General features: G+C 49.2%; 1 protein-coding gene across 2 annotated transcripts in view; it reads left to right on the top strand.

Annotated features, from left to right (window-relative positions):
• Positions 1-23,273, top strand: part of Cry2 (cryptochrome circadian clock 2) — a 31,020-nt gene extending 7,747 nt beyond the window's left edge. Inside the window, exons 2-12 of one of the 2 annotated variants that reach the window (XM_013030030.1) lie at positions 804-912; positions 3,874-4,016; positions 5,836-6,020; positions 6,604-6,692; positions 11,943-12,083; positions 13,503-13,814; positions 14,061-14,212; positions 14,326-14,528; positions 14,796-14,888; positions 15,241-15,382; positions 22,366-23,273. In XM_013030030.1, the coding sequence (XP_012885484.1) occupies positions 804-912; positions 3,874-4,016; positions 5,836-6,020; positions 6,604-6,692; positions 11,943-12,083; positions 13,503-13,814; positions 14,061-14,212; positions 14,326-14,528; positions 14,796-14,888; positions 15,241-15,380 (1,567 nt within the window). In that variant the 3' untranslated portion in view covers positions 15,381-15,382; positions 22,366-23,273. Of the gene's footprint in view, positions 1-803; positions 913-3,873; positions 4,017-5,835; positions 6,021-6,603; positions 6,693-11,942; positions 12,084-13,502; positions 13,815-14,060; positions 14,213-14,325; positions 14,529-14,795; positions 14,889-15,240; positions 15,422-22,365 lie in introns of both variants that reach the window. The other variant, XM_013030031.1, reaches the window with a different exon arrangement.
• The last annotated feature ends 2,101 nt before the right edge of the window (positions 23,274-25,374 follow it).

Raw genomic sequence — 25,374 nt, 5'->3', positions numbered from 1 at the left:
CATCTCCAATCAAAGCCTGGGGCTGGGGGCTGGGATGTAGCTCAGTGGCAAAGCGCTTGCCTAGCAAGTGCAACGTCCTGGGTTCGATCCCCAGTACCAAAAAAGAAAAAGACAAAAAAAAAAAAAAGCCTGGGGATGGTACCGAGGCTGGTGGGGGATGGGGGTGGGGGGGCTGGCCCATTAAACAGATGTGTAGCCCAAACCATGAATGCAGACAAACCAGTGGCTGTGAGATAGGATTGCTTCCATGCCTGGTCCACAGCTGGTGTTCTCATCTTTCGTCCTTTAGTTCTCACAACTACCTGGTGCCAGCCCAGGAGTTCCATACAGCACCCCAGGCTCGAGGAAATGCGGGCTTGTCTCTGATCACTTAGAAACACAACTGTGGCTATAGCTTATGTTTACTCCTGACTTCTATGTGCCAGGCTGTGTGCTGAGTGCTTTGGTTGTTTGTTTTTTGTCTTGTTTTTGTTTTTCCAAACCTCTGCTTTTCTTTCCTTAGCAATTGTATGAGTGCTGGTATTTTAGCACTTCCATGGGCTCTGATGTTATTCCATATTACAGATGAGAAAACAAGCCTTTAGGGGTTAAGTCTCTGCCTGATGTCACACAATGAGGAAGATTTCTACCCAGGCAGTGCTGGCCCACACCCATTCCTCCTGGGCCAGCACCCAGGCCTCCAGTCTCCAGGCTCACCACACCACTTGTTTGCCATGAATAGCAGGGCCATTTGTCCGTGCTTTGCTAGGAAGCAGTGCCTCTTTATTCCCTTATCACTAACAAACCCTGTGTGCTCTCGGCAGGTTCCTTCTGCAGTCTCTGGAAGATCTGGACACAAGCCTAAGGAAACTGAACTCCCGCCTGTTTGTGGTCCGGGGACAGCCAGCTGATGTGTTCCCAAGGCTGTTCAAGGTGAGTTTGCAGGGCAAAGTGGAGACCGGAGACCCACTCCCTAGGCTTGCCCTCAGGCTGAGGGAGATGCTATGGTGAGCAAGGAAGTGGTAATGTTGCCACAGGTCTGGCTGCTCCTGGCTACTGAGGAAGTGGGAGGCAAAAGCAAGCCAGTCGGCTTGCCAACAGAATGGAAACTGTGTTAAGGAAAGACATTTTTTGTGAACCAGTGTCTTGTTGGAAAGTCTCCGGCTCAGTGCAGACAGGCAATGTGGTAAGTCATTCCAGGCTAACTGCCTCAGCCCTCCTTAGATATTTGCTTGGCTCCAGCCAGTAAAGTTTATGAGGGCTCCTTCTAGCCAGGACGTTGAGGGTGGAGTTTCCTGTTTATCAAGGGGCGTTTCCCACTTCACTTTGCTCTGCTTATTTGGGGAAAAAAGTCAGCCTGTCTGAGGGAATGACTGATAAAATCTTTACTTGATGCCAGGTAGGCGTCTGTTTATAATATTGGGGGCCAGCTTTTTTTAAAAAAAATAAATAAATAAAAGTTTTATTTGTACCATATTCCCATCATGTTTTGCCTTGGTGAAATTGATGCTTGGTGTGTTCCGAAGGGCTTTTGAAGTAGTCAGGGGCCGGCTTCTTTAAAAAGCATGTGGAGGCCAGGCGCTGGTGGTTCACACTGTAATCCTAAGCTACTTGGGAGGCTGAGATCTGAGGATCAGAGTTCAAAGTCAGTGAGACTTTTATCTCCAATTAACTACCAGAAAACCAGAAGTGGCAATGTGGCTCAAGTGGTAGAGTGCTAGCCTTGAGCTGAAGAGCTCATGGACAGGCCCAGAGTTCAAGTTCTACAACCGACCAAAAAAAAAAAAAAAAGAAAGCAAGAAAAAAAAAAGCATGTTGTAAGCTGGGTGCTGGTGGCTCACACTTGTAATCCTAACTACTCAGGAGGCTGAACTGAGTATTGTGGTTTGAAGCCAGCCAAGGCAAGAAAGCCTGTGACTCTTGTCTCCAATTAACCACCAGAATACCAGAAGTGGAGGTATGATTCAAAGTAGTAGAGCATTAGCTTTAGAAAGAACTCAGTTACATTGCTCAGTCCTGAGTTCAAGCCCTATGACTTACAAAAAAGAAAAGATGTTGTAAGTTCCAAGTAGAGGCAGAAGTATTCACAGAGGGTTGGTTTTAGGGCATTCTCCATCCTCAGCAGCACACAATGGCTTTTATGCCCCCTTTGCTCCAGCTCCATGACAGGCTGGAAAGTCTGACGTGAAGGCAAATAGCCTTGTAAAGATATCATCATTCACTTTCCCCTCTCTATGTAATTACATGTACATACAGATCATTCAATATTATAGTTACTAATGTTCATTGAGGGCCAACTATGAGTCAAGCATTGTCCAAACACATTAACTCACCCCTTTCAGTAGCTCAATGGAATGGGTATCTCTCCCACTTTTATAGGTGAGGGGACAATAATACATTCATGGTCAGGAAGCTGACCCCATAGCTGGGTGTTTACCCACCATATGATACAAATGCATTTGCCAGTCTGTAGATGTAGCTCAGTGGTAGAGTGCTTGCCTAACATGCTTGAAATTCTAGATTTGGTCCCTAGCACAGCCACAAAAAAGTGGAGTTTTTTGTTTTTGTGATTTTTGCTTTTTTTTTTTTAATCCTTTCACATTGTTCCTATCTCTCCTAGTAATTCAGAGCTAACCCAAGTCTGGAGGGTTTTTACTTAATGGAGGTCCTACTATGTAGTAGGCAGGTGAAGGGCAGCTTCATTGCCATAGGATAAGTGTGAGGGAGATACAGGACCAAGGCATAGAAGGATCATTCTGAAGCATAGGGTGTTATTAATACCTATTATATTATTCATCATGTTATATGCATATTTACGAGCAGCATGTATGAACTGTTAAGCATAGAACATGGCTTATAAAGAATAAACAGTAGGCTGGGGTGGTAGTAGAGTGCTTGCCTTGCATGTACGAGACACTGGGTCCGATTCCTTAGCACCACATAATGCAGAAAAAGCCAGAAGTGGCACTGTGGCTCAAATGGTAGAGCACTAACCTTGAGCTGAAGAGCTGAGGGACAGCACCCAGGCCCAGAGTTCAGGCCCCACAACCAACAAAAATAATAATAATAATAATAAACAGTAAACATTTACGCTTGAACTATGGATTTTCAGTCTCCTAAGTACCCATTCCCACCCAAGAGGGCTGAGTCAGGACCAGACCAGCCTGTGCATGGCCAGGGCCTTTGCCCTTTAGGTTGCAAGCTTTAAGGAAGACTAATCACAGACTGGTTAGAATATTTTTCTTCCAGTTACAAACTATAAGGCTTTCTGTAGATTGTCTTGTAGCCTTTCACTGGGTCAGCTTTCTCCTGGTGTTGCTAGGAGTCTGAGGAATTCATTCCAGAAGTAACTAAAGACTTAGAAAAGACTTCCCTTCTTTACCTGCAGTTGCTTTGTTTTCTCCGGCCTCTGGACTAAGGAGCACTCCTCCCCCAGCTCTGAGAGCTGGGACCTATTAGCTCTGTTTGCTTCTGGCCTCAGGAGTGTTGCTGTGGAAACCATTAAGACACTTCACATAGCACTGAGCTGCCAGAAAAACTAGGCCACAAGTTTGCAGGCTGTGAGAAGCTCTGGGAGAGGTTTGCAGAGCAGGCAGGAGGTGGTGATCCTGTCTCCGGCTGTATCCACTATGAGTCACTGCTCTTTCTGGGCCTGGGGCTCCCCCGGGAGGGTTGTATTTATAGCTTCCCTCTGTATTCTCCCACCTCAGGGGTGTAGTGAGTACACAGGGCCTCCCCCCTGACTGCCCTCCTCATACTATGATGTTCGCTCTCTAGTTCTGGTTATTGTTCCTAAATTGTTCTGTAGCCATTGTGTTCACTCTCAGGAAGGGACTGTACGCTATATCCCCCCTTCCTCCCCAAACATGAGTGTAACAGATTCTGTCCCCACAGGAATGGGGGGTGACCCGCTTGACCTTTGAATATGACTCGGAACCCTTTGGGAAAGAACGGGATGCAGCCATCATGAAGATGGCCAAGGAGGCTGGTGTGGAAGTGGTGACTGAGAACTCCCATACCCTCTATGACCTGGACAGGTAAGCTGCAGGACATAGGCTCAAGTTGCCCATTGTAAGATTGTTGACTTGGGCCCCTGTCGAGCAGATAAGGCTGCTTGGCTCATGAACTCTGGCATTTTCTAGAAGCTGGAGGTATGTGGTCAAGAGTTGGGGCTTGAAGAACAAGTCACAAAGCCCTTGCCTGATTTGGATGACAAAGAAGCTTGTTAGGATCCTCTCAGGATCTTCATAGACCTGCTGCTGCCCCATAGTGCCTCCTGCTCCCTTCTGCCTTGCTCCTGACCTTGGTGCCCTATGAATGAAGATTTAGAAAGCAATACTTTCCTTGTCAACCTGTAGCCACTCTGGTCTGTTTTCTCTGACTTCTGAATTGAGGATAGCTCCTCCTGTCCCCGCCTTCTGTCTGACATCAGTGGACCCCATCTTCCAGTAGACCTATGTTCTCTTGGGCCCAGTTTCCTAACTGGGGCTTCCCTGGATATCTGGGTTTCCAGGCTATACATTCTGATGCTGATCAGGGGGGGGCTCCCCTGCCAGAGAGCTGTTGACTCAAAGGAGAGCCCCTTTCCCTCTGTGCTTTCAGAGTTCAGGAGGAACCTTCTCCTCCCCTTTCCCACTGGAGCTGTTGCCTTTCTTCTACTGTTGCTGCTGTTACCAAGCCAGCAGCCATCACTGCCCCCCTCCCTGCCCTGTTCTCCCAACCCAGGGCTGGCTGCCAAGAGACCAGGTCACACAGCTGTGCACGTGAGCCTGGGCCCTAGGAGGAGAGGCTTGGTGTGGAGCTTTTCCTCCTGCCACGTGCTAGAGGAGGAGAAGGACTGCAGAGGCAGCCGCCAGCCTCTGTCTCTGCTAATAGAGGGAGTGCAAAGAGAACAAACCAGGAAATGAACTTCCCAGCCAGCCAGACCTTGCATACGCTGCTTCTTGGCCAACAAGAGCCCCAGGAATCTGGCCGCAGCCATTCCAATTTATCATTATATAAATAGCTACATTCTCTTCTTCACCTTTTTCTTGGGGGGTGGGGGTGGGGGCAGTCAGTCATGGGGCTGGAACTTAGGGCCTGGGCATGTCCCTCAGCATTTTCCCTCCAGACTAGCACACCACTTCCGGTTTTCTGGTGGTTAATTGGAGATAAGAGGCTTGCCAACTTTCCTGCCCCAGCTGGCTTCTAGCCGTAATTCTCAGATCTCAGCTTCCTAAGTACCTAGGATTATGGGAGTGAGCCACCAGTACTAGGTTCTTCTTCACCCTTAAACTTTCCTTCTTGTATGAGTGCAGTGACATTCCCTGTACATGAAAAGTACTTTGTATACTGCAAAACTTTCTGAGGCTTAGTGGTTCTATTGACCCCAGCCCCATTCTGTGACTCAGGACCATCAACTGGCCACTACCTCTCTCTCCTAAACAAGGGATAACAGGAAGATGATCTTCTAAGAAAGGAACATTTTCAGCTCTTAAAGAAGTTAATCCAAGGTCCCATGTGGGGTCAAATAGGTCAGGTACCTAGAAGGCCAGTGGGATATTTCTGTGATGCCAGAGGTATGGTCGGTCTCTGTCTTTAGGCGGGCTGTGCGTGGACACCAGCGAACCTGATGTCCTGGCTTTGGCCCTGCCTTGCTCCATTACCTGAGGCACCTTCTCCAGCTCTTTGGGCTTCATTTTTCCTCTCGGTAAAATGGAGACACAGCCTTCCTGTCCTTTCCTTTCCTTTCCTTTCAGGGGTAGGACCTGTGAAAGCAGAGGAGGAAGGCACTGTCAAAGCTTCACAGTCTAGGCTTTGTTCTGGGTGGGTTGGGACCCAAAGCATGAGTGATCCCAGTGTGTTTTGAACCCCCAGGATCATTGAGCTGAATGGGCAGAAGCCTCCTCTCACCTACAAGCGCTTTCAGGCCATCATCAGCCGCATGGAGCTGCCCAAGAAGCCAGTGGGCTCGGTGACCAGCCAGCAGATGGAGAGCTGCAGGGCTGAGATCCAGGAAAATCACGATGACACCTATGGCGTGCCCTCCCTGGAGGAGCTGGGTGCGTGCATCCCCCACAAGCCACAGCTTCCAGTGTGGAAAACATCTTACTTCTTTGTCATAGTGGTGTCTGTTATCATAGAAAATCCAGGAAATCCAGAGCAGCAAAGGTGGCACTAATATCACTGTTACCACTAACATTCATCCCCCAAGACAGTTGCTATAATTTTGCTATCTGACCTTTCTGTCTTGCAGTTCACATCTCTATAATCTCTAGCTCATACTCTTATTTGTGTACGTCCCACTTTTAGACAATAGAGGGTCTGTCTGGTACTGGTGTATCCACAGGCTTCTCAATACCAGGATGACTCCACCCTTCCTTTACTTCTCTCTGCCCCTTCCTCCCATCTTTTGATCTGAACCCAGTAGCTTTTCCCACCTGAAAATCATAGTCACTGCCAGATAATCTGAACCAGGCTGGTTCACAGTGGCCTAGAATGGTGGGGGGGGGGGGGGTGGGGAAGTCGAGAGAGAGGAAAAAACTGGCAATGGTAGGGAGAGACCCACGGTGACCTAGAAGTGAAGGTTCTTCTCAGTTCCAAGGATGAGACCTCTAGCTCTGTGACCTGCTACTCCTCTTGCAGGGTTCCCCACGGAAGGACTTGGCCCAGCTGTCTGGCAAGGAGGAGAGACAGAAGCTCTGGCCCGCTTGGATAAACACTTGGAACGGAAGGTATGGCCCCATTTCCAAGCCACAGAACTGCAGATACTGCACCCATGCAGCAGGTTCGTGTCAGGTCCATGTCCCTTGGTGTCCTGAGCTCTGCTGGTGAAAAGTGAAAACTCCCAATGACAAAAATAGCCTGGCTGTTACCATTGAGAGTCCTTACCTCCGGCTGCTCCTTAAACTGTTCCTGGAATCAGGGCCCGCTAGCATTTTCTCCTTTAGTCTTATCTGCATCCCTACAAGGCAACATTTCCAATTATGAAATTGAGGCTTAGGGAAATTAAATATCTTGCCTGAGGCAATCAGCAGTGAGAAGTAGTTCTGTATGATTGCAGAGTTTACTCCATCTTGCTTTTCAGTTCGGAGTCAGCTCCCCTTTTCTGGTTGGAAAAGTGCAAATGATCAGTCATTTTATGTCGATGTCTTCCATCTTTTGCTGGATCTCCTTCCAGGCTTTGATTTCCATTTGCTTGGTCCCAGAGAGCAAATAGCCCACCTCCCAGAGCAGTGGGGGTTGGCAAGAGAAAAGGCTCCGGAAGTGTGTCAAGGCCCTCATCACCCTGCAACTAGAGGAACAGAGTAGCTTCTCCAGACAGAATTGCCTGCTAGCCCCTTTTTCCCTGCCCCTTCATCCAGCTTGGAGACTGAGCCCTTAAAGGCACAGCGTTTTCTATTCCTGCTCATATGGTAAGACATTTTGCTCAGCAGCCAGATGATTACACAGGAACAAGGAGGTCAAGGCAGGCCTGCTTGTGAAAAGTGTTTTCCCAGCCTTGAAGGTACCTAGCCAGAACTGACAGCTGTGCTAATGGTCTCAGCCTCCCTGAACCCAGCAGCCTCAATGTTCCCATCTGGAGGTTTCAATCAGCTGAGGCCAAGAGTTGAGGTTCAGCATCCAGAGGCTATAAAGGGGACCAGCTTTCTCTGCCTGGAGATGTAGCTGAGCCACATGGCATGCCTAGCATGGTCAAGATCCTAGGTTCAATCCCCTGAGACAGAAACAAACAAAACTTTTTTTTTTTTTTACAAACAAAACTTTAACCTGGGCTGGGAAGGTGGCTCAGTGGTAGAGCACTTGCCTTGCATGCATGAGGCCCTGGGTTCAATTCCTCAGCACCACATAAGCAAAAAGAAAAAAGCCGGAAGTGGCGCTGTGGCTCAAGTGGTAGAGCGCTAGCCTTGAGCTGAAGAGCTGAGGGACAGCGCCCAGGCCCAGAGTTCAGGCCCCACGACCGGACCTCCCCCTCCAAAAAAAAACAAAACATTTTTTAGAGTATTATCCTCTGTCACAAGTCAGGAGTCTCTTTTTCACGTATTAGTGGAAGGATCCTTCTGTCGTGGACCTATCAAGACCCAATGGTGGCCAGAGAAAATACTATGACCTATACACCTAGGAGAACAAAGGTGCCTTGTGGATAGGAGTTGAAGCTTTGTGTGTTACCTTTGTAGATCTTGAAGTCTGAAGCGAGCAGCTACCTGTGCCAGGATATTCTAGGTATTAGATACGCTGCTAAACAAGGCAGGCATAGAGAAGCTTCTAGGAGCACAATCTGCTGGAGATGATACAATTAAACAGGGGATAGCGGATGTTCATAAGGTTATGGTGGCAAAAAGCGTAAGTATCCTTTTTGCAGTTGACTTTTTAAAAAGGAAGGTTTTGAATGCACATAATCAGGAGTTAACACATTGCTTTCAGGCATAGCAGGATTCAAGTGTCCAAAGAATGCTTGGCTTTGCTTTCCTCTGTGTTAGCTCATTCTCGATAAGCTTTCCTTGACCAGATGCAAAGGTGGTCACCATTGTTTGTTTTCCAACAAGGATTGCCCCTTTTCCAAAAGCTTCAGGGAAAGTCCTGAGGTAAATTTTAGTTGGCTTGGCTTGGATCATGTGACCTCTGACTCAATCATTATGTTCCTAGTGGATAATCACTAATTTAAGGAAGGCAGTTTTCTACAAGAAAATTAGATTCTGTTACTAAAAAGAAATTGGGGCGGTGGGGGGGACGAGGAATGGGGAGGGAGGCTTGGGGGCACTGGTGGCTCACACCTGTAATCCTAGCTACTTGGAAGATTGAGATTTGAGGATCATGGTTCAAAGCCAGCCTGAGCAGGAAAGTCTGCAAGATGCTTATGTCCAATTAAGCATAAAAAAAGCCAGAAATGCCGGGCGCTGGTGGCTCACGCCTGTAATCCTAGCTACTCAGGAGGCTGAGGTCTGAGGATCGAGGTTCAAAGCCAACCCGGGCAGGAAAGACCGTGAGACTCCTATCTCCAATAAACCACCAGGAAACCGGAAGTGGCGCTGTAGCTCAAGTGGTAGAGCGCTCGCCTTGAGCTGAAGAGCTGAGGGACAGCACTCAGGCCCAGAGTTCAAGCCCCACAACCGACAAAAAAAAAAGCCAGAAGTGAACCTATGGCTCAAGTGGCAAAGAGCTAATCTTGAGCAAGAAAAACCCCCCAAGGACAGCACCTAGGCCTGAGTTCAAGCCAGGACCTGCACTCACACACAAAATGGTGAAGGCAAACTATGATCTTTACCTTGAGGCTGTTCAGTAGTAAGTGAGCACCCTGAAAAAAGAGAAGCCCCCAGTAATTCCAGTAACACCATAAATAGACACAAACAAGATTGTATTCCCTTTAAACTTCCCAAAAGGCCAAACGCAAGCCCAGTCCAATCCCTGGTACTACCCAACCAAGGTGTATTGGAGGCAATACACAGATGGAGGACACATTAAACTGCACCATGAATCTGCAGTCAGCAAAATCCAGTCTGGGAATCTTGATAAGTCCAGTAGACTGGGTTCTTCCACAGAAAAATGGCAGGAAGTATGTAGATGGCAAGAACTTAAATAGTGTATGAAAGTTTTTTAAATGGCCAAGGCTAAACTAGTGTTCAGGGTGCACATCTGTGTGGGCAAGGTAGCTACCTGAAAGAACACGAAGGGACCAGGAATGTAGCTTAGTGGTAGAGTGTTTGCCTAGCATGCATGAAATCCTGGGTTTGATTTCTCAGTACCACATAAAAGAAAAAGCCTGAAGTGGCACTGTGGCTCAAGTGTAGAGTACTAGCCTTGAGCAAATGAAGCTCAGAGACAGTGCCCAGACCCTGAGTTCAAGCCCCAGGACTGGCAAAAAAAAAAAAAAAAAAGGCAAAAAACTAGAAGAATAAAATTGTCTTCCCAGCATGCTTTGCAAAAGTAAAAAAATTAGCTGAGCACTGGTGGATCAAGCCTGTGATGCTACCTACTCAGATTGCTGAGATCCGAGGATCAAGGTTCAAAGCCAGCACAGAAAGGAAAGTCCCTGAGACTCATCTCCAATCAACCAGCAAGAAGCCAGGAATGGAGGTGTGGCTTGCCTTGAATGAAAAAGCTAAGTGAAAGTGAAAGGCCCTGAATTCAAGCACCAGTACTGGTACAAAAGGAAAAAAGATTTGGGACTCAGTCCCAAGAGTAGCATGAGCACTCTGGCCCCAGTGTGGAGGGTAACTGGAGGGAACTCAGATAACACAGATGGGGAGCAGTCCAAAGCTGTCACTGTTGTCCAGTGTAGATATGATCTTAGTTAAACCAGATTGGTTGCAGTAGAGAATGAGAATAAAAGGATATATTTGCATAACATTTGGTCGGTAGAAGGTGTGAATAAGGGAAGCCAACAGAAGTGTGAGTTAAAGAAAAGAGTGTTTATGCAAGGCTGGATGGACCATCAGGACTAGACCTGCAGATATGATGATTGTCTGCCAAGAGATGGTTTTGGGAGCTATGGGACCAGAGGATCTAGGGAAGAGCCCAGGGCTCCAACATTGAAGGGGTGGGCAGAGGAAATGGAGCCTGTGGTAGGCATAGCCAGCAGCTAGCCAGGTGAGAGGCACCCAGGAAAGTGTCTCTGGAGGGTCATGGGAGTCACTGAGGCCCAAAGAATAGAGGAATGAGATGGTTCAGTAAGAGCAGGATCCAGGGCTACTGAGAGCTCCACAAATACAAGGGCAGCGAATGCCTGCAGGATTCAGTAACATGGAAGTCACTGGAGGTCAGTGGGCACCAGTAAGGTTGAATGGTAAAGGCTGGAGCCAGCCAGGTGTGCTGGAAAGCAGAGGTGGGAGGGGGGGAAATGGAGACTAGTTGGCTGTCAAGTAAGAAACCAGGGCCGTGTATGGAGTCCCACAGCATTCCACAAGTCCTTTTGTTTTGGTAGTTGGTTTCATTTGGTTTAGTTTGCCGAGAGGAGACATGAGATCATTTTTTATGTTCTTGGAGTGGAAACTGTTAGGACGATTATGCAAGAAAGGAAGAGAGGAGGGCTCAAAGCCAAGTGGAGGCCTTGGCCCTGGGGATTGTCCTGGGGGGGGGAGGAGTCAGGAGAACTTGTAGATTCTCTGGCCTTCAGTTGAGGTATTTCCCACTTGGTTTCCTTACTATAAGGAAGGAAGAAAGGTCAGTGATCTAAAGGCTGGTGGGGTGGGTGGAGGTCTCTGGAGAGTGTGGGGAAGGGGAGGAAGAGAAAGTAGTTATTAGCCATAAATGTAGGAGACTGAACTTGGAGTCAGAAGCCAAGTTCTGCAGCCCTGTTTCTTAGAATCCCCTCCCTTCTCTGGAACCTCAAGAGGGCATGGGAGCCTTTGGAGCCTGGCTTCTTGTATTCAGAATGGCTGCTGCTCAGAGAACAGTGGAGATGGAATAAGAGCATGTGGCAAGGACAAGTCAGGAAAGTAAAGCACTATGCCAGTGGCTGTTAATAAACACATGCCCAATCATATTCTATGACCAGCGGCCCCAGAAGTGATTGTCTCTCTGTTGGTCCCCAGAAATGGGTGGTGAGTCTCTGCCTTCCCTGGCTGCTGTTGAATAATGGCGAAGAGTTTGGGAGGTCTATGACATCACCTCCACCCCCTGGTGACAAGAGCTGAGCTAGGAATACTTTTTTTTCTTCTATGTAATTACAGAGTTTGTTCTATGCTAACAGAATTTTCTCATTTAAGTCTCAAGGGATGGGAAATTCTGTTCTTATTTAATAGATAGTGGCTGAGGGGCCAAAGCCCATTCCCCTGGCAAAGTCAGGCCAAGAGCATGGCCTCTTGTTTGCCCTGGTGGTGGTTCCATGTCCACCTTTGCTACCATAAAGAGCTAGTGAGCTCTATGCCTTTCTGTTCTTTGACTTCAGGAAAACCCTCAAGCACCCAGGACCTTGTTTGTTTGTTTTTTTTCCCCCTCTGTAACATCTAGGCTTTTTGTTTTGCCACCTTGCTTCCCCATTGCAGGCCTGGGTTGCCAACTATGAGAGACCCCGGATGAATGCCAATTCCCTGCTGGCCAGCCCCACAGGCCTCAGCCCTTATCTGCGCTTCGGCTGCCTCTCCTGCCGCCTCTTCTACTACCGCCTGTGGGACCTGTATAAAAAGGTGAGGTGTACAAGGATGACTCAACCACATTCACTTGCAGCCTCATTCACTCCATCCTATTGGGCCTGCCAGTTATCCTGAAAAGAATCTTGGGTTGAGAGTCCTATAGGTGCTTGGCCCAGAGTTAATTTTCAAGAAGTGGCAAAGCCAGACACACACAGAGTCACTGATCTAAACAAACCCAGAAGGGGATACAGAAACACAGCCCTCAGGGTGCTGAAAGGGAACCCCATGAGTGAAGTTGTTCATCAATAAGAAGGTTGGTCTGGAAAGGCTGCATGCTGGGCTGGGCCATGCGATTCCCCGAAGAGAGGACAGAAGGTCAGCCTTGGTATTTCTCAGATGATTGTTGTTGTTGTTGTTTTTTCCTGGGGCTTCAACTCAGGACCTGGGCACTGTCCCTGAGCTCTTTTTCTCAAGGCTAATACTCTACCACTTTGAGCCACAGCTTCACTTCTGGGTTTTCTGGTGGTTAATTACTGCTAAGAGTCTCACAGACTTTCCTGTCTGGGCTGGCTTTGAATTGTGATACTCAAATCTCAGCCTTCTGAGTAGCTAGAATTACAGGTGTGAGCCACCAGCACCCAGCTTTCAGATGATTGTTTTTGTCTGCAGTGTGTGTGTGTGTGTGTGTGTGTGTGTGTGTGTGTGTGTGTGCGCGCGCGCACATACTGGGGCTTGAACTCAGGCCTCATGCTCTCTCTGGGCATTTTTTGCTTAAAGCTGGCACTCTACCACTTGAACCACACCTCTGCTTTTGGCTTTTTGCTGGCTAATTGGAGATATAAGTCTCACAGACTTTTCTTTCCAGACTGGCTTTGAACTTTCATCCTTAGATCTCAGCCTTCTGGGTAGCTAGAATTACAGCTGTGAGCCACCAATGCGTGCTTACATCTACATTTTTAATATTTTTCCATCTTTGTTAGTATCAGGATTTGGTGGCATGGATAGCACTACCAGTTTGGTGGGTAGTCTTGTAATTGTAGGTAATCCTGATTTGCATTGAAGCCCCAGGTCCAGACTGTATATAATTCATTTAGCTAAAATCTAGATTATATTTTATGCATGGTGATGTGTAAACTCCCTTTGACTTTCTAGAAAGTATACCTGACTGAGGAATGCTGAGGTCAAGGGTCATTGCCTTTCTTGAGGAGTTGGATTCCTATGGCAGTGTCCTGCAGCAGTGTCCCTTCCCACGGCTGGCTGTAGTCACTCATGTTGCAGAGAGCAGTAGCCCAACAGACAGGGCCAGGGCATTGTCTTATAGACACACATGTCACTTCTTAGGGTAGTTCTTCTGTATAGCTAGAGCATTTGGCATCCCTTGTTTGGGGGTCTCCAGATTTCTTTCTTTCTTTTTTTTTGTGGGAGAGACCTGAGTGGCACAGGGCTAAGAGCTGTATTGTGCTCACCCCTCAGGTGAAGCGGAACAGCACACCTCCCCTGTCCCTGTTCGGGCAACTTCTGTGGCGAGAGTTCTTCTACACGGCAGCCACTAACAACCCCAGATTTGACCGCATGGAGGGGAACCCCATCTGCATCCAGATCCCCTGGGACCGCAACCCTGAGGCCCTGGCCAAGTGGGCCGAGGGTAAAACAGGCTTCCCTTGGATTGACGCCATCATGACCCAGCTGAGGCAGGAGGGCTGGATCCACCACCTGGCCAGGCACGCTGTGGCTTGCTTCCTCACCCGCGGGGACCTTTGGGTCAGCTGGGAGAGCGGGGTTCGGGTGAGTGCTCTCAGAGCAGAAGCTCGCCTATACCCTATGATCAGGTCCAGCCAAGGGCAACCACCTTTTGGGCTGGAGGAAGGGGTGGGAGCCCTGGGCCCAGGAGATCTCCGCATCCTTGGTGGCTGGCCCTCTGCACAGGGATTTGGCTCCTTGGGGTGCTGCAGTGACTTGGGAAGAACCATGGCAGCAGATTCTTAAGGAGGCTGGTTGTTCCCCATCTTCCTCCCCTCCCCCCCCCACCAGGTATTTGATGAGCTACTGCTGGACGCGGACTTCAGCGTGAACGCCGGCAGCTGGATGTGGCTGTCCTGCAGTGCTTTCTTCCAACAGTTCTTCCACTGCTACTGCCCTGTGGGCTTTGGCCGCCGTACGGACCCCAGTGGGGACTACATCAGGTGAGGATGCAGGCTCCTGACCTCTGTGACCTCCTCCTAGGCTGGGATGATGCCCTAGGCCTTTGGAAGAGGGTTTAGGTGTGCTGACCAGTATCTGGATGTGTATGTTTCAGGCGGTATCTGCCTAGATTGAAAGGCTTCCCCTCTCGATACATCTATGAGCCCTGGAATGCCCCAGAATCGATTCAGAAGGCAGCCAAGTGCATCATTGGTGTGGATTACCCACGGCCCATCGTCAACCATGCTGAAACCAGCCGGCTCAACATCGAGCGAATGAAGCAGATCTATCAGCAGCTCTCACGATACCGGGGACTCTGTAAGGAGCCATTCATTACCCCTCTCCCACCAACACCTGCAGAGCAGAGGGATAGATGGGACTTTTGAGGTGTTTGTAAAGGGAGAATGGGGGTGGTCTTCAGGCTGAAAAGTTGACTTCCTGGGACACTGGCCATGAGGCTGGGCTAGATTTGGCCTCCCTGGGGAGTTGTGGGGTAATAGAAGATACAGCCTATCCTCTTGTTTCTCATGCCTTGCAACCCTCTAGTTCTCAGGGCTGTAGTCTGACTGCACCCATCTCCCCTAGGTCTGCTGGCATCTGTCCCTTCGTGTGTGGAAGACCTCAGCCACCCAGTGGCTGAGCCTAGCTCAAGCCAGGCTGGGAGCATCAGCAGCACTGGTGAGTAGAGTAGCAGCCTCTGGCCCACAGTCTCCTTGGCCTCCTGTGAGCTTCTGTGGCCTGTGCCACTACTAGAGTCATTCAGGGCTGAGGCCAAAAGGAGTACAAGCAGAGTGAAGCTTCTGTTTCCCCCAGGAGCCAAAAGACACTAAGGGAACCAAATAAGCTCATTTCAGATGACAAGGGCCTTGGGTGAAAATGGTTTCCAGCAGTTAGTGTTGAAAGGACAGTTGGGGAAGATTTGAGGAGCAGCCTGCCTGAGACTCACTATCCCCAAAGAACTGTCACTGCATACTGTGGGGTCCTGTGCCTGTCTGTCCCATCTGTGACCCTGCGTCATGCCTCCTCACAGGCCCCAGACCACTTCCCAGCAGTCCAGCCTCCCCCAAACGCAAGCTGGAAGCAGCTGAGGAGCCGCCTGGTGAGGAACTCAGCAAACGGGCCAGGGTGGCGGAGTTGCCTGCCCCAGAGCTGCCAAGCAAGGACTCCTGAGCGTGAGTGGCAGCAGCTTAGAGTCCTCCTCAGGAAGGAAGGTGGGAGAAAGCTGGGGCGTGGTCTGCAGGAGGCTAAAACAACCAACTAGATTAGAACCTGGGAGGGGGCTTCCTGGTGCTTAGGGTTTCAGCTCAGAAATCCCATGCTTCTGCCAGGCATAGTGGTGCATGCCTGTAATTCCAACTACTAGGGAAGCAGAGGTAAGCTTGCACAGTTAAGGCCATCCTTAAGCAACATTCTGTCTCAAAATAAAAACAAATTTTAAAACAGGCATGAGGCACCAGTAGCTCATGCCTAACTACTCAGGAGGCTGAGATTTGAGGATCCCAGTTCAAAGCCAGCCCAGGCATGAAAGTCTAGAGTGAGACTCTTACCTCCAATAAACCACTCAGAAAACCGGAAGTGGCACTGTGGCTCAAGTGGTAGAGCATTAGCTTGAGCTGAAGATCTAAGGGACAGCATCCAGGCCCAGAGTTCAAGCCTCTGGAAATGGAGCTGTGGCTCAGAGTGGTATAGCACTAGCCTTGAGCAAAAAAAAGCTCAGGGACAGCACCCAGGTCCTGGGCACCACCAAAAAAGAAAACTCTATCATCCTGATTGAAATACCTTCCAAAACTTAAAAGGAAATTTAAAAACCAAAGCCATTGGATATGTTGGCCTACCAAAGAGAAGAAAAAGGAATGTTTTGGTTGTTTTGGGTTTTCGTGCTTTCTTCCTTAATGGGTGGTCAAATCCAACGGGAAGTATAAGCTCCAGTCAGCATTCCCCTGCAGGCTGTGTTATGTAGGTAGCCACTAGAGGGCAGCACTGAGCTTGTGGATGTGGAAGCGGAGCTGTGCAGTGCTGGCTCAGTCACTGAGGACCAGAGGCCCAACCTCCCATCAGCTGTAGCTTTTATATCCACTCCTCCATTACACCTTTTCCCACACCAGGGCCGCAGCTCTGCACTTCCAAGACAGAGATCATCTTTACATCTTTTCTGGAAGCCTCCTGAATGTCATAAAAAACAAAAAAGGAAAAACAAAACGAACCTACCCTGGCTTTTCCTCCACTGACACAGGAAAGGCCTTTTATTACGCCTCTCTTCAGGAAAATGTAGACTGCTGTCCTATCTGAGTCATTGTGTCAGGCTGCTCCTGACACGCCTGTCTGCGTCAGTAGATAGGAGGGGCTTTTTTTTTCTATGAAAGTTTCCTTCGTCAGGGCCATCCTTTTGAGTGTCTAGTGTTGTTTGCTCAGCAAGACCCACTGCCTTGACCGGGCTTTCTGACGTGGACTGCCAGTGGACAGATTGTACTATCTTCTCCCTGGGAGCTGGTACTATATACAACTGTAGATAGCTTCTCCCTCAGCTATCTATCGCTCAGCTCTTTGATACTAAGCAATGCCTTCAATATAACTCTGAAACTTGCCAGCCAGTGCTCTGATTTCAAGTAAGATCAAAGAACAGAGATATGGGCTGGGAATGTGGCTTAGTGGTGGAATGCTTGCCTAGCATGCATGAAGCCCTGGGTTTGATTCCTCATTACCACGTAAGCAGAAAAAGCCAGAAGGGCCTCTGTGGCTTAAGTGGTAGAGTGCTAGCCTTGAGCAAAAGCAGCTCAGGGACAGTGCCCAGGCCCTGAGTTCAAGCCCCAGGACTGGGAAAAAAGAAAAAGAAAAAGAAAAAAAAGAATAACAGAGATGTTAGATGTATGAGTAAAGATTGCTTAGTAGCTAATGCTACTAATGCATGAAATTGTTGTCAACAGAAGTATGAGGAACAGGGAGTAGAAAACTAAACATGACACAAGTTGGGTGCTGGTGGCTCCCATCTAATAGGCTGAGATCTGAGATCCTTGATCACAGCTGTCCTGGACAAAAAAAGTCCAGGAGACTTTTATCTGCAATTAACTAGAAAAAAAGAAAAATCCCAGCTGGTAGAGAACTGAGTTTGAGCAAAAAACCCAAGTGAGAGCTCAAGGTTCTGAGTTCAAGCCCTAGCATGGTCACAAATAGTAAAGTGCCGCATTCAGGTGAAACCAGTGTCATCCTGCGCGTGCTTCTGTGTTGTATATTCAGTCAGTGCTGGGCCACAGCACTGCTCTGAGGCAGAAGTTGATGGAGCTTTATACTGATAGGAGGTGACCTCTCTCCTGCCCTGTTTAGTCATGTGACTTTGAGAGGCTGTAGGCATGAGGGGTGAATGACCATTCTTTTCCAACTTGAACATTCCATCCTGGGCTTTGAGGTCTCTTAGCTCTGAGCTCTATGGCTTTGTGGTTCTGGAAGTCCAACTCTTCTGGCTTGTGACGCGATATAGGATAAACAGTCATTTACAGTTGAAACTGGTACTGTACAAAAACACATCGAGTATCTAGATTTAATGCTCACCTCCAATCCACACCAGCGAATGTTCTGCATCTAGTTTGGTTTTACAATGTTTGCTAAACTGAAAACAAACCAGCTTCCAAAGAGCTCTCCTGTCAGCTGCTTCTCCATAATCCCCAGAGCTGCTGACTGTTCAGGATTCCGCTGGCCTTGAATTGTGCACAGATGGCCCTCATTGGTCCAATTATTTTAGCATGGAAGGACAGCCCACATGTTCCATTTGTCCTTCTGCAGGTACATAGTAACCCATGGAGAGAAGTCCCGCTGAGTGTAGAAAGTTCATGGCCGAGGAGCCCCTTTCCCCTCCCCAGCCTGCCCAGACCTCACCTGCGGGATCTCTTCACTGTCACTTTGACACTTGTTTAGTTGTCCTCCTGGCATGTGACAGGCCCTGACAGTCTATCAAATTCAGAAAAGAGCCCAGCCTCTGTGCTCTACACTCAGGCCCAAGTCTGCGCCCAATTCCTGCTACTGTGGCTGTGAGGCCTCCCCCTCACCCCGCTAAGTGGTCCCGTCTCTCCATCTCCGTTCCTGACCTAGAAGTGAGAAGGAAGAGCTCAGTGTCCACCAGCACTGAATACAGAGTTGCTCTCCTGGACTCTTTGGTGCAGGGGGGGAAGGGTGTGGTTGAAAGCATGAGACTAAGTTGAGAACAACAGCTTGTGCTCCAAGGAGCTCCATGCAACTCTGGACTTCCTGGGTCCTGGTTTGGAAGCCACTCGCTGGCCCACTGCCTTTCTCATACTCTTACGTGGTGGGGGAGGGGAAGCCCTGAGGGCCAGATACAGCCTTCAGAGCCTCTTGCAGTCCTCCCATGACTCCCACTTTTATAGATCCTACTTGCGCAAGCTCATGTGTGCATGCTAGCACACACCCCTCAGGCTGGGGGCCTGAGAAGGGCATGGCCAGTTGTTGCCTCTTGGTAACATCTGAGGAATGGGAAAGGCTGTGAGGGCAAAGGTACTGTCCTAACACTGGGGGCAGAGTAGGCAGTCATTAGCTTCCTTGCCATTTTAGCTGCCGCTTTTCATGACAGGTGGAGATAGAAGGACCACCAGAGGCTGGCTTTTCAGTGCCCATTTTATGAGTTGATTTCCCCTCCATGTCATACCCCTGGCTGCCTTCCTTAGCCTGTAGTGCTACTTCATCACTGTCCTGCAAGGCTCCTTTGATTTCCCTCACCCCTTTTTCTGCAGACACCTGCCCTAGCTTGAAAAAAGAAACACCGTTGACTTGCTTTCTTCTAAACCTCTGTGTTCTCTGATAGTGGCTTTGAGCAGTGAGTGAGATGTGAGTGACTAGGGCTTGTCTGAGGTCAGTCCACAGCACTTGCAGTCCAGAGCCTGCCCAAGGTAACAGAGCATCCACCTGGCTGCTCCTTAGCTCCCGCCTCGCCGTTGAGACATTGGTTCCAAGCCCTTTCGAGAGGCCAATGGAAGGGGGAGCCTCTCCCCCAGAACATGCACATGTCCACAATGGTGTGCCATTCAGCAGTAAAAGAGAATGCAGTCTTACAATTTGCAACCACAGGGATGGAACTGGAAAGCATCCTGTTAAGTGAAATAAGCCAGGCCTAGAAAGACAAAATGCCCATGATCTCACTCACATGGGGAATGTTAAGAAAAGGGAAGAATTGGAGGGTGTGGGTGGACAGGGAGCAATTGACCAACAGGACTAAGTTGTAAGTAGATAGAGATAAAAGGTTCTGGTTGGCCTGTAGACACTTATGTACTATGTATTTCAAAAACCTAGAAGAAGGGATAAGCAACATACAGCATATACATATGCCACATATACATGAATACATGGTACCCCATAATATACTATTACAATTTGTACGTACTCATAAGCCAGGGGCCAGTGGCTTACACCTATAATCCTAGCTACACAGGAAGCCAGCCCAGGCAGGAAAGTTTCTTACCTCTAATTAGTGAGCAGAAAGCTGAAAGTGGAGGTTTGGCTCAAGTGGTAGAACACCAGCCTTGAGAACAGAAGCTAAGGGACATCCACCCTAAGTTGGAGTCCCAGGGAATATATATGTATAGAGGTATGTATGTATGTATGTATGTATATATATACATATGTATTCCATGCCCATACCTCCATGCCAATAACTGTAGAGTCTTCACAAACTGTTCTTTCCACCTGTCCTTAACACTTCTGAAGATTTGAGAACAACCTCTTGTTCTAGGGAATAATCTACAAGCAGCTTTTGTCTCCTCTAAGTTCTGAAGATGGAGACAACTAGAGCTGGAGGACCCATAGTGGCATATGCTCCAATAGGAAATTACTGTATCTCAGAGAGTACTTGCCTGTGGCTTCACTGGGCCAGCTCTCTGTAGAACACATACTCACTGTCTGTGTGCTTCAGCACACTAACAAGTGTGTTTATTTGTAGTGAAAATATGGCTATTACAGGACTTGCTAAAAGGGGAAATGGTTGAAAGTAGGAATGAGGCATTCAGAACTGACCCATAGGTTCTCACTCTTACTTTGGCTGTCCATCTCACCCAGCCCCTAAGAAAATTATCATCCACATACAGTCTGCTTCAGATTTAGCATGTGCTGGAAGACTGATGTAGGAGACATGGTTCCCATGCCTCTGTGTATGTGTGAGCACATGCACACGCACCAGTCCTGGGGCTTGAACTCAGGGCCTGGGAACTACCCCTGAATTTTCTTACTCAAGGCTAACACTGTACAACTTTTGAGTCACAGCACCACTTCTGGCTTTCCGGTAGCAATAAGAGTCTCACAGACTTTCCTGCCCAGGCTAGCTTTGAACCAAGATCCTCAGATCTCAGCCTCCTGAGTAGCTAGGATTATAGGCATGAGCCACTGGTGCCTGATGCCATGCTTGCGAGACTTCTAAGAGCATTTGTCCTTTTGTTGTAACATTTTAACGTCCATTTCTGTTGCTTAGGTATTAGTCTTTATGCCACTGTGTTGTTTCTTCTTTCTACATTCTCTAAAAGTCTTAGTGAGGAATGCTGCATATAATTTACAGAATTTACTAATTTACAGAAGCCATAGCAACACAGGTTTTGGAATTGTAAAGACCTGGGATCCCTGTCTTGGCTCTGCCACTTATAAGTGAGTGTGTTTGTCTTGCTAAAGTCACTTCTCTTCTCACCTGAAAATGGGGCCATATCTTCAGGGTTAATGGACTGCAAACTGCATTGGTTTGTAACAGCTGCCTTAACAAAGTACCTCAGACTGGCAGCTTCCACAGACACAACGGTACAGCTCATGGGGTCTCCATTTGGCTTGTAGATAGATGCCTTCTCCCTGTGTCTTTACATAGTCTGGGTCTATATCTCCTCTTTGTTCTGGTTTAGGGGTTACCCTCATTTTTTCTTTTTCTTTTTTTTTTGGGGGGGAGATCCTGTCGTGGGGCCTGAACTCTGGACCTGGGCGCTGTCCCACAGCTCTTCAGCTCAAGGCTAGCGCTCTACCACTTGAGCCACAGAGCACTTCCAGCTTTTTTCTTTTGGCTTATATGGTGCTGAGGAATCGAACCCAGGGCCTCAGGCATGCAAGGCAAGTGCTCTACCACTGAGCCACCTTCCCAGCCCCTCACCCTCATATTTTCGTATTCTAAAGTACTGGGACTAAGTCTTGCATATATGAATGGGGACATGAGTCAGCCAGAGCACCATTGTGGAACACTGACCCACAGCAGGCCAAGTGAGTCTGTGAGTGTTGCATGCCCCACCTTGCCAGCATTCTGGCTGTAGAGACTTAGAGTCTCTGCAGGCTCAGGCATAAGAAACCTCCTTACACAGGCAAGACAGTCTCAAAACCTATTCTCACCGATGAGGCCGTTTCTTCTCTTGCCCCAGATTCAGGATCTTAATACACATTTAAAATGAGTCATGCTGGTGTCTGCTCACCTTTCTGTCCCCTCCCCCAATCTTCTAGCTCTGTGATAGGTTTGTTTGTTTTTTTAATCTGTACATAGAAATTTGCTTACCACTGGGCACCAGTGGTTCAAACCTGCAATCCTGGCTATTCGAGGCTAAGATCTGAGGATCATGGTTCGAAGCCAGACCAGGGAGAAAAGTCCCCATGAGACTCTTATGTCCAATTAACCAATAAAACTGGAAGTGGAGCTGTGGCTCAAGTAGTAAAGTGTTAGCCTTGAACACAGAGAGGCTCAGGGACAGCAGCCAGGCCCTGAGTTGAAGCTCCATAACAAAGGAAAGAAGGAAGGCAGGGAGGAAGGGAGGGAGGGAGGGAGGGAGGGATAATTGCTCACCTGCTAAATCTAGACTCACTCATGTGTAGCTTCTGTTGATTCTCCATCTCCAGAAGCAGCTGATGTGCTCCCATCATATGTGAGCAAGTGTCACCCAAGGCTTTAAGTGATTGTTATATAGCATTGTCCTCTCTGCTGCACTTGGCCCTGGTGATTTGTCCGCAGGGTGCTCATCTTGTGCTCACACTACATAGATGCAACTACCTGTTCTCAAGAACTGTGGTCTGGGCAGTACAGGATGAGCCTCCCCAGCTCCCATTCTGAGTGTCCCCAGGGAAGCAGCAGAGGTGCTCATGTCTCCGGGCAACTGAACATCCTCCTGAATGCTCCTTTGCACTTGTTTTTCTCTTCCAGCTGCAGAGTCCTAGCTCCATGAGCAAAGACTGGGTGCCCAAGCAGCCACCACAGCCACAGAGTGCAACCTACAGAGAAGCCGATTGCCGACCAAGAGAGAGCAAGTGTGTGTGTGCGTGTGTGCAGAGGAAGGAGTGGTGTGCTGTGTGCGTGTGCATGCATCTGTTTACACTCTCATGATCCTGAGTGCTGCCTCGGTGGGAGGAGTACCTGGAGCACACCTCCCAGTGGGCACTTCTTCCTAGCCTACAGACTTGAGCCCAGAAGTCATGGCGCTAATCTTCAGCCTAGACCTGCCCTGAGAGCCCCCTTGTCCTAATAGGACATTGCAGTACCACCTTAGCTGGGATTCTGGCATCTGCTCCCATCCTCACATCCCTCTGAGGAGTCAGAGGACTAGATTTGGGCTCTGTCCAAAGTGTGGGATTCTAGAGGCATCCACTGAGTCCCCATTTTCTGACCCTGGGAAGCTGGTTTGCTGGAGTAGGCAGATTTGTCCAGACTTAACCACAATCCCTGTCATCTTACTCTAAATCCCTGCCCCTGGTGCCACAGACTCTTCCGTGGGCATTTGTGATAAGCACGAGGCTGTAGACAGAGCTGGGAAGGTTCCTCCATCATACAGCGTGTACCCAGGTACCTGTCATGAGTGTGCCAGCACTACAGAGACACCCAAGACAGCACACCCACCTTTTCAGGCTTTGAACCTAGGGAGAGAAGCAGAATCTCAGCTCTCACTGTTCCTTCCCCAGAAGCTTTGAGGTAGTCTCCATCTAGCCAGGAGCTGCAAAGGGCAGGGTCAGAGTGGGTACCTCTGCCTGGAGTAGACCAGATCCTGATGGCTTATGCCCCTCTGACTCCTCTGGCCACACTCCAAGGCACCACAGTGCCCCAACATAGACAGCTGGCACCAGCTGTTCTATAAGGTTCCATGGCCTGCCCTTTACTTCTCAGCACCCAAGCTGCTATGTCAGCTATCCAGTAGCCAAGGTCTCAGGCAGAGGGGTGGGCACTGCTAGGGGCAGTTGGCAGAAGAAGAGAATATATCCAGCACACCCTCCCTCCCGAAGCAGCAGTGGGAGGTCTGGTCAGAGAAGCGGAGCCTTGTATTCCAGGAGGGCCTGTCCTCCCGCCTCTCCCTCCCACGTCCACAGGCCCATATGGAGAAAGCAATCCTGAAAAGAAAGGACTGTGGTCAACCAGAGCAAGTCTTCCTTCCACCCCCGTGGCCTGCACTTGAGCCACTCTGTGTGTGTGTGTGTGTGTGTGTGTGCGCGTGTGTGTGTGCGCGTGTGTGCGTGTGTGTGTCCGTGTGTGTGTGTGTGTGTGTGTGTCTACGTCTACCCATAAAGCTCAAAGGCTAATTCCTGTTTAGATTGTTCTCATGTATAACATTAAGCTGGCCTCTGGGCCTTTTCCTCTCTACCTCCCCTGTGACCTTTCCTAGCCTCAGAGCTGTTCACCCCCTGGCCCTCTTTGTCCTCTGGCCTCAGCCAGGACCAGGGGCCAGGCTTCTGTCCCCTGCAGCTGTCCAGCATATTGTCAGGGTTCTTCCTGAGATGTCCCCAGGTTTTTTCAGCAGAGACCTGCTTTTAGAGTCCAACTGTTGTGTTTGTCATCTCACCTAGTATGTCCCAGGGCCATGTGGGGAAACAAACACAGGTGATGGGGTGGGTTCAGAGCATTGTGGTAGGGTCTTCCCTCTGCCCTCAGCTCCCGCCAGGGAGGAGTGGGGGGGTCTTGCCAGGGGGAGAGGACTGCACATGAAGGGTCAGCCTGTTGAGGGTCAGGGCTGAGGGCCACATTCAGTTCTTACTGAGAAGTGCCTTCACCCCCTGGGATGACTTTCCTGCCTGTTCAATGATGACACTCTTCCCTGACAAGCAAGTTGGCAAGGCCACCCCACCCTCCACTATTGCTGGAGTGCTGGCCTGTTTCCAGGATGGCTTCCAGTGGAACAAAGCAGTCCTGTCCCAAAGCTATGGGGCACAGTGTGCAGGGGCCAGGGGCTCCAGCAGCTTCATGCCTCCCTTCTAGCCCAAGTGGCTCTGGAGCTGCCACAGGACAGACAGTACCCCGAATCCTGCTCCAAGGGCCAGCATGGGGAAGAGATGGTCGCAGAAAAAAATGCACTTTATAGGGTTTTTTTTCTTCTCTTGCTGCGAAAGTGTTTCTCCCACAGTTTGTGAATATTCATTTGTTTATAAACGTCTGATCCTGTCTAAGTTAAGCTGTGTTGTCAGTCTCATGAGGATCTGGGGACCAGGGCCTGAGGGATGTTTCTGGCCAGACCACCTTGCTTCTGCTGGGGCTGGAAGCCTCTTCCTCCTTGGAGACAGACTTAAGGCCAGCTCCCAGTGGCAGGTCCAGAGCTGGGGTCAGTTGGGAGAACAGTGCAGAACACACTGGGCTGGACCAGGTTTCTGAGCGCTGCTCTGTGGCTGGGCCTTCAACCCACCCTTCACCCTATGTAGCCACTGCATGCAGCAGTGCGGTGAGGGGCAGGTTGAAATCTGCCACAGCCACACCTGAGGCCTGAGTGCTGGCTTTGTCTTAGGCTATCTGGCCAGAGTTCCATGTGCATGGCTGTCCTGCCGGGAAAGGGACCAGGCAAAGCCAAAGACATTCAAAATTCCCCAATCAGCCCTGCACAGAGAGAGGAAGAGGAGGGGCTAGACCCAGCTCCTCCTTGGATCTACTTTGAAGTGTGTGCTGACCTCCTTCCCACCAAGAGTTGAGCTGGTGCCCCCCCCCGCCCCCTTCTTAAGGCATTTTGTGTGGTTTTGGTTGAACCTGGGAGCATAAGGTTCTGGAAGAAGGAGCTGTCTTACACAGAAATGTACACCTGACTCCTAAGAGTGCTTCTGAGCTGACACAAGCAGCCATTCTCATTAGCCATGTTAATTAGGCACGACTGCTTTCTTGGGAGGAAAAGGCAGGCACCACAGTAGCAGATGGTTCCTGGGAGGGCCTAGTGTGAGCCGCTTGAGCCAAAATAGAAAGTAAAGT

This window comes from Dipodomys ordii, unplaced genomic scaffold, assembly GCF_000151885.1.
Source record: "Dipodomys ordii isolate 6190 unplaced genomic scaffold, Dord_2.0 Scaffold125, whole genome shotgun sequence".
In the NCBI taxonomy this organism is placed as follows: Eukaryota; Metazoa; Chordata; class Mammalia; order Rodentia; family Heteromyidae; genus Dipodomys; species Dipodomys ordii.
The sequence above is the reverse complement of the archived record's forward strand: the minus strand, read 5'-3'. Positions and strand labels throughout refer to the sequence as shown.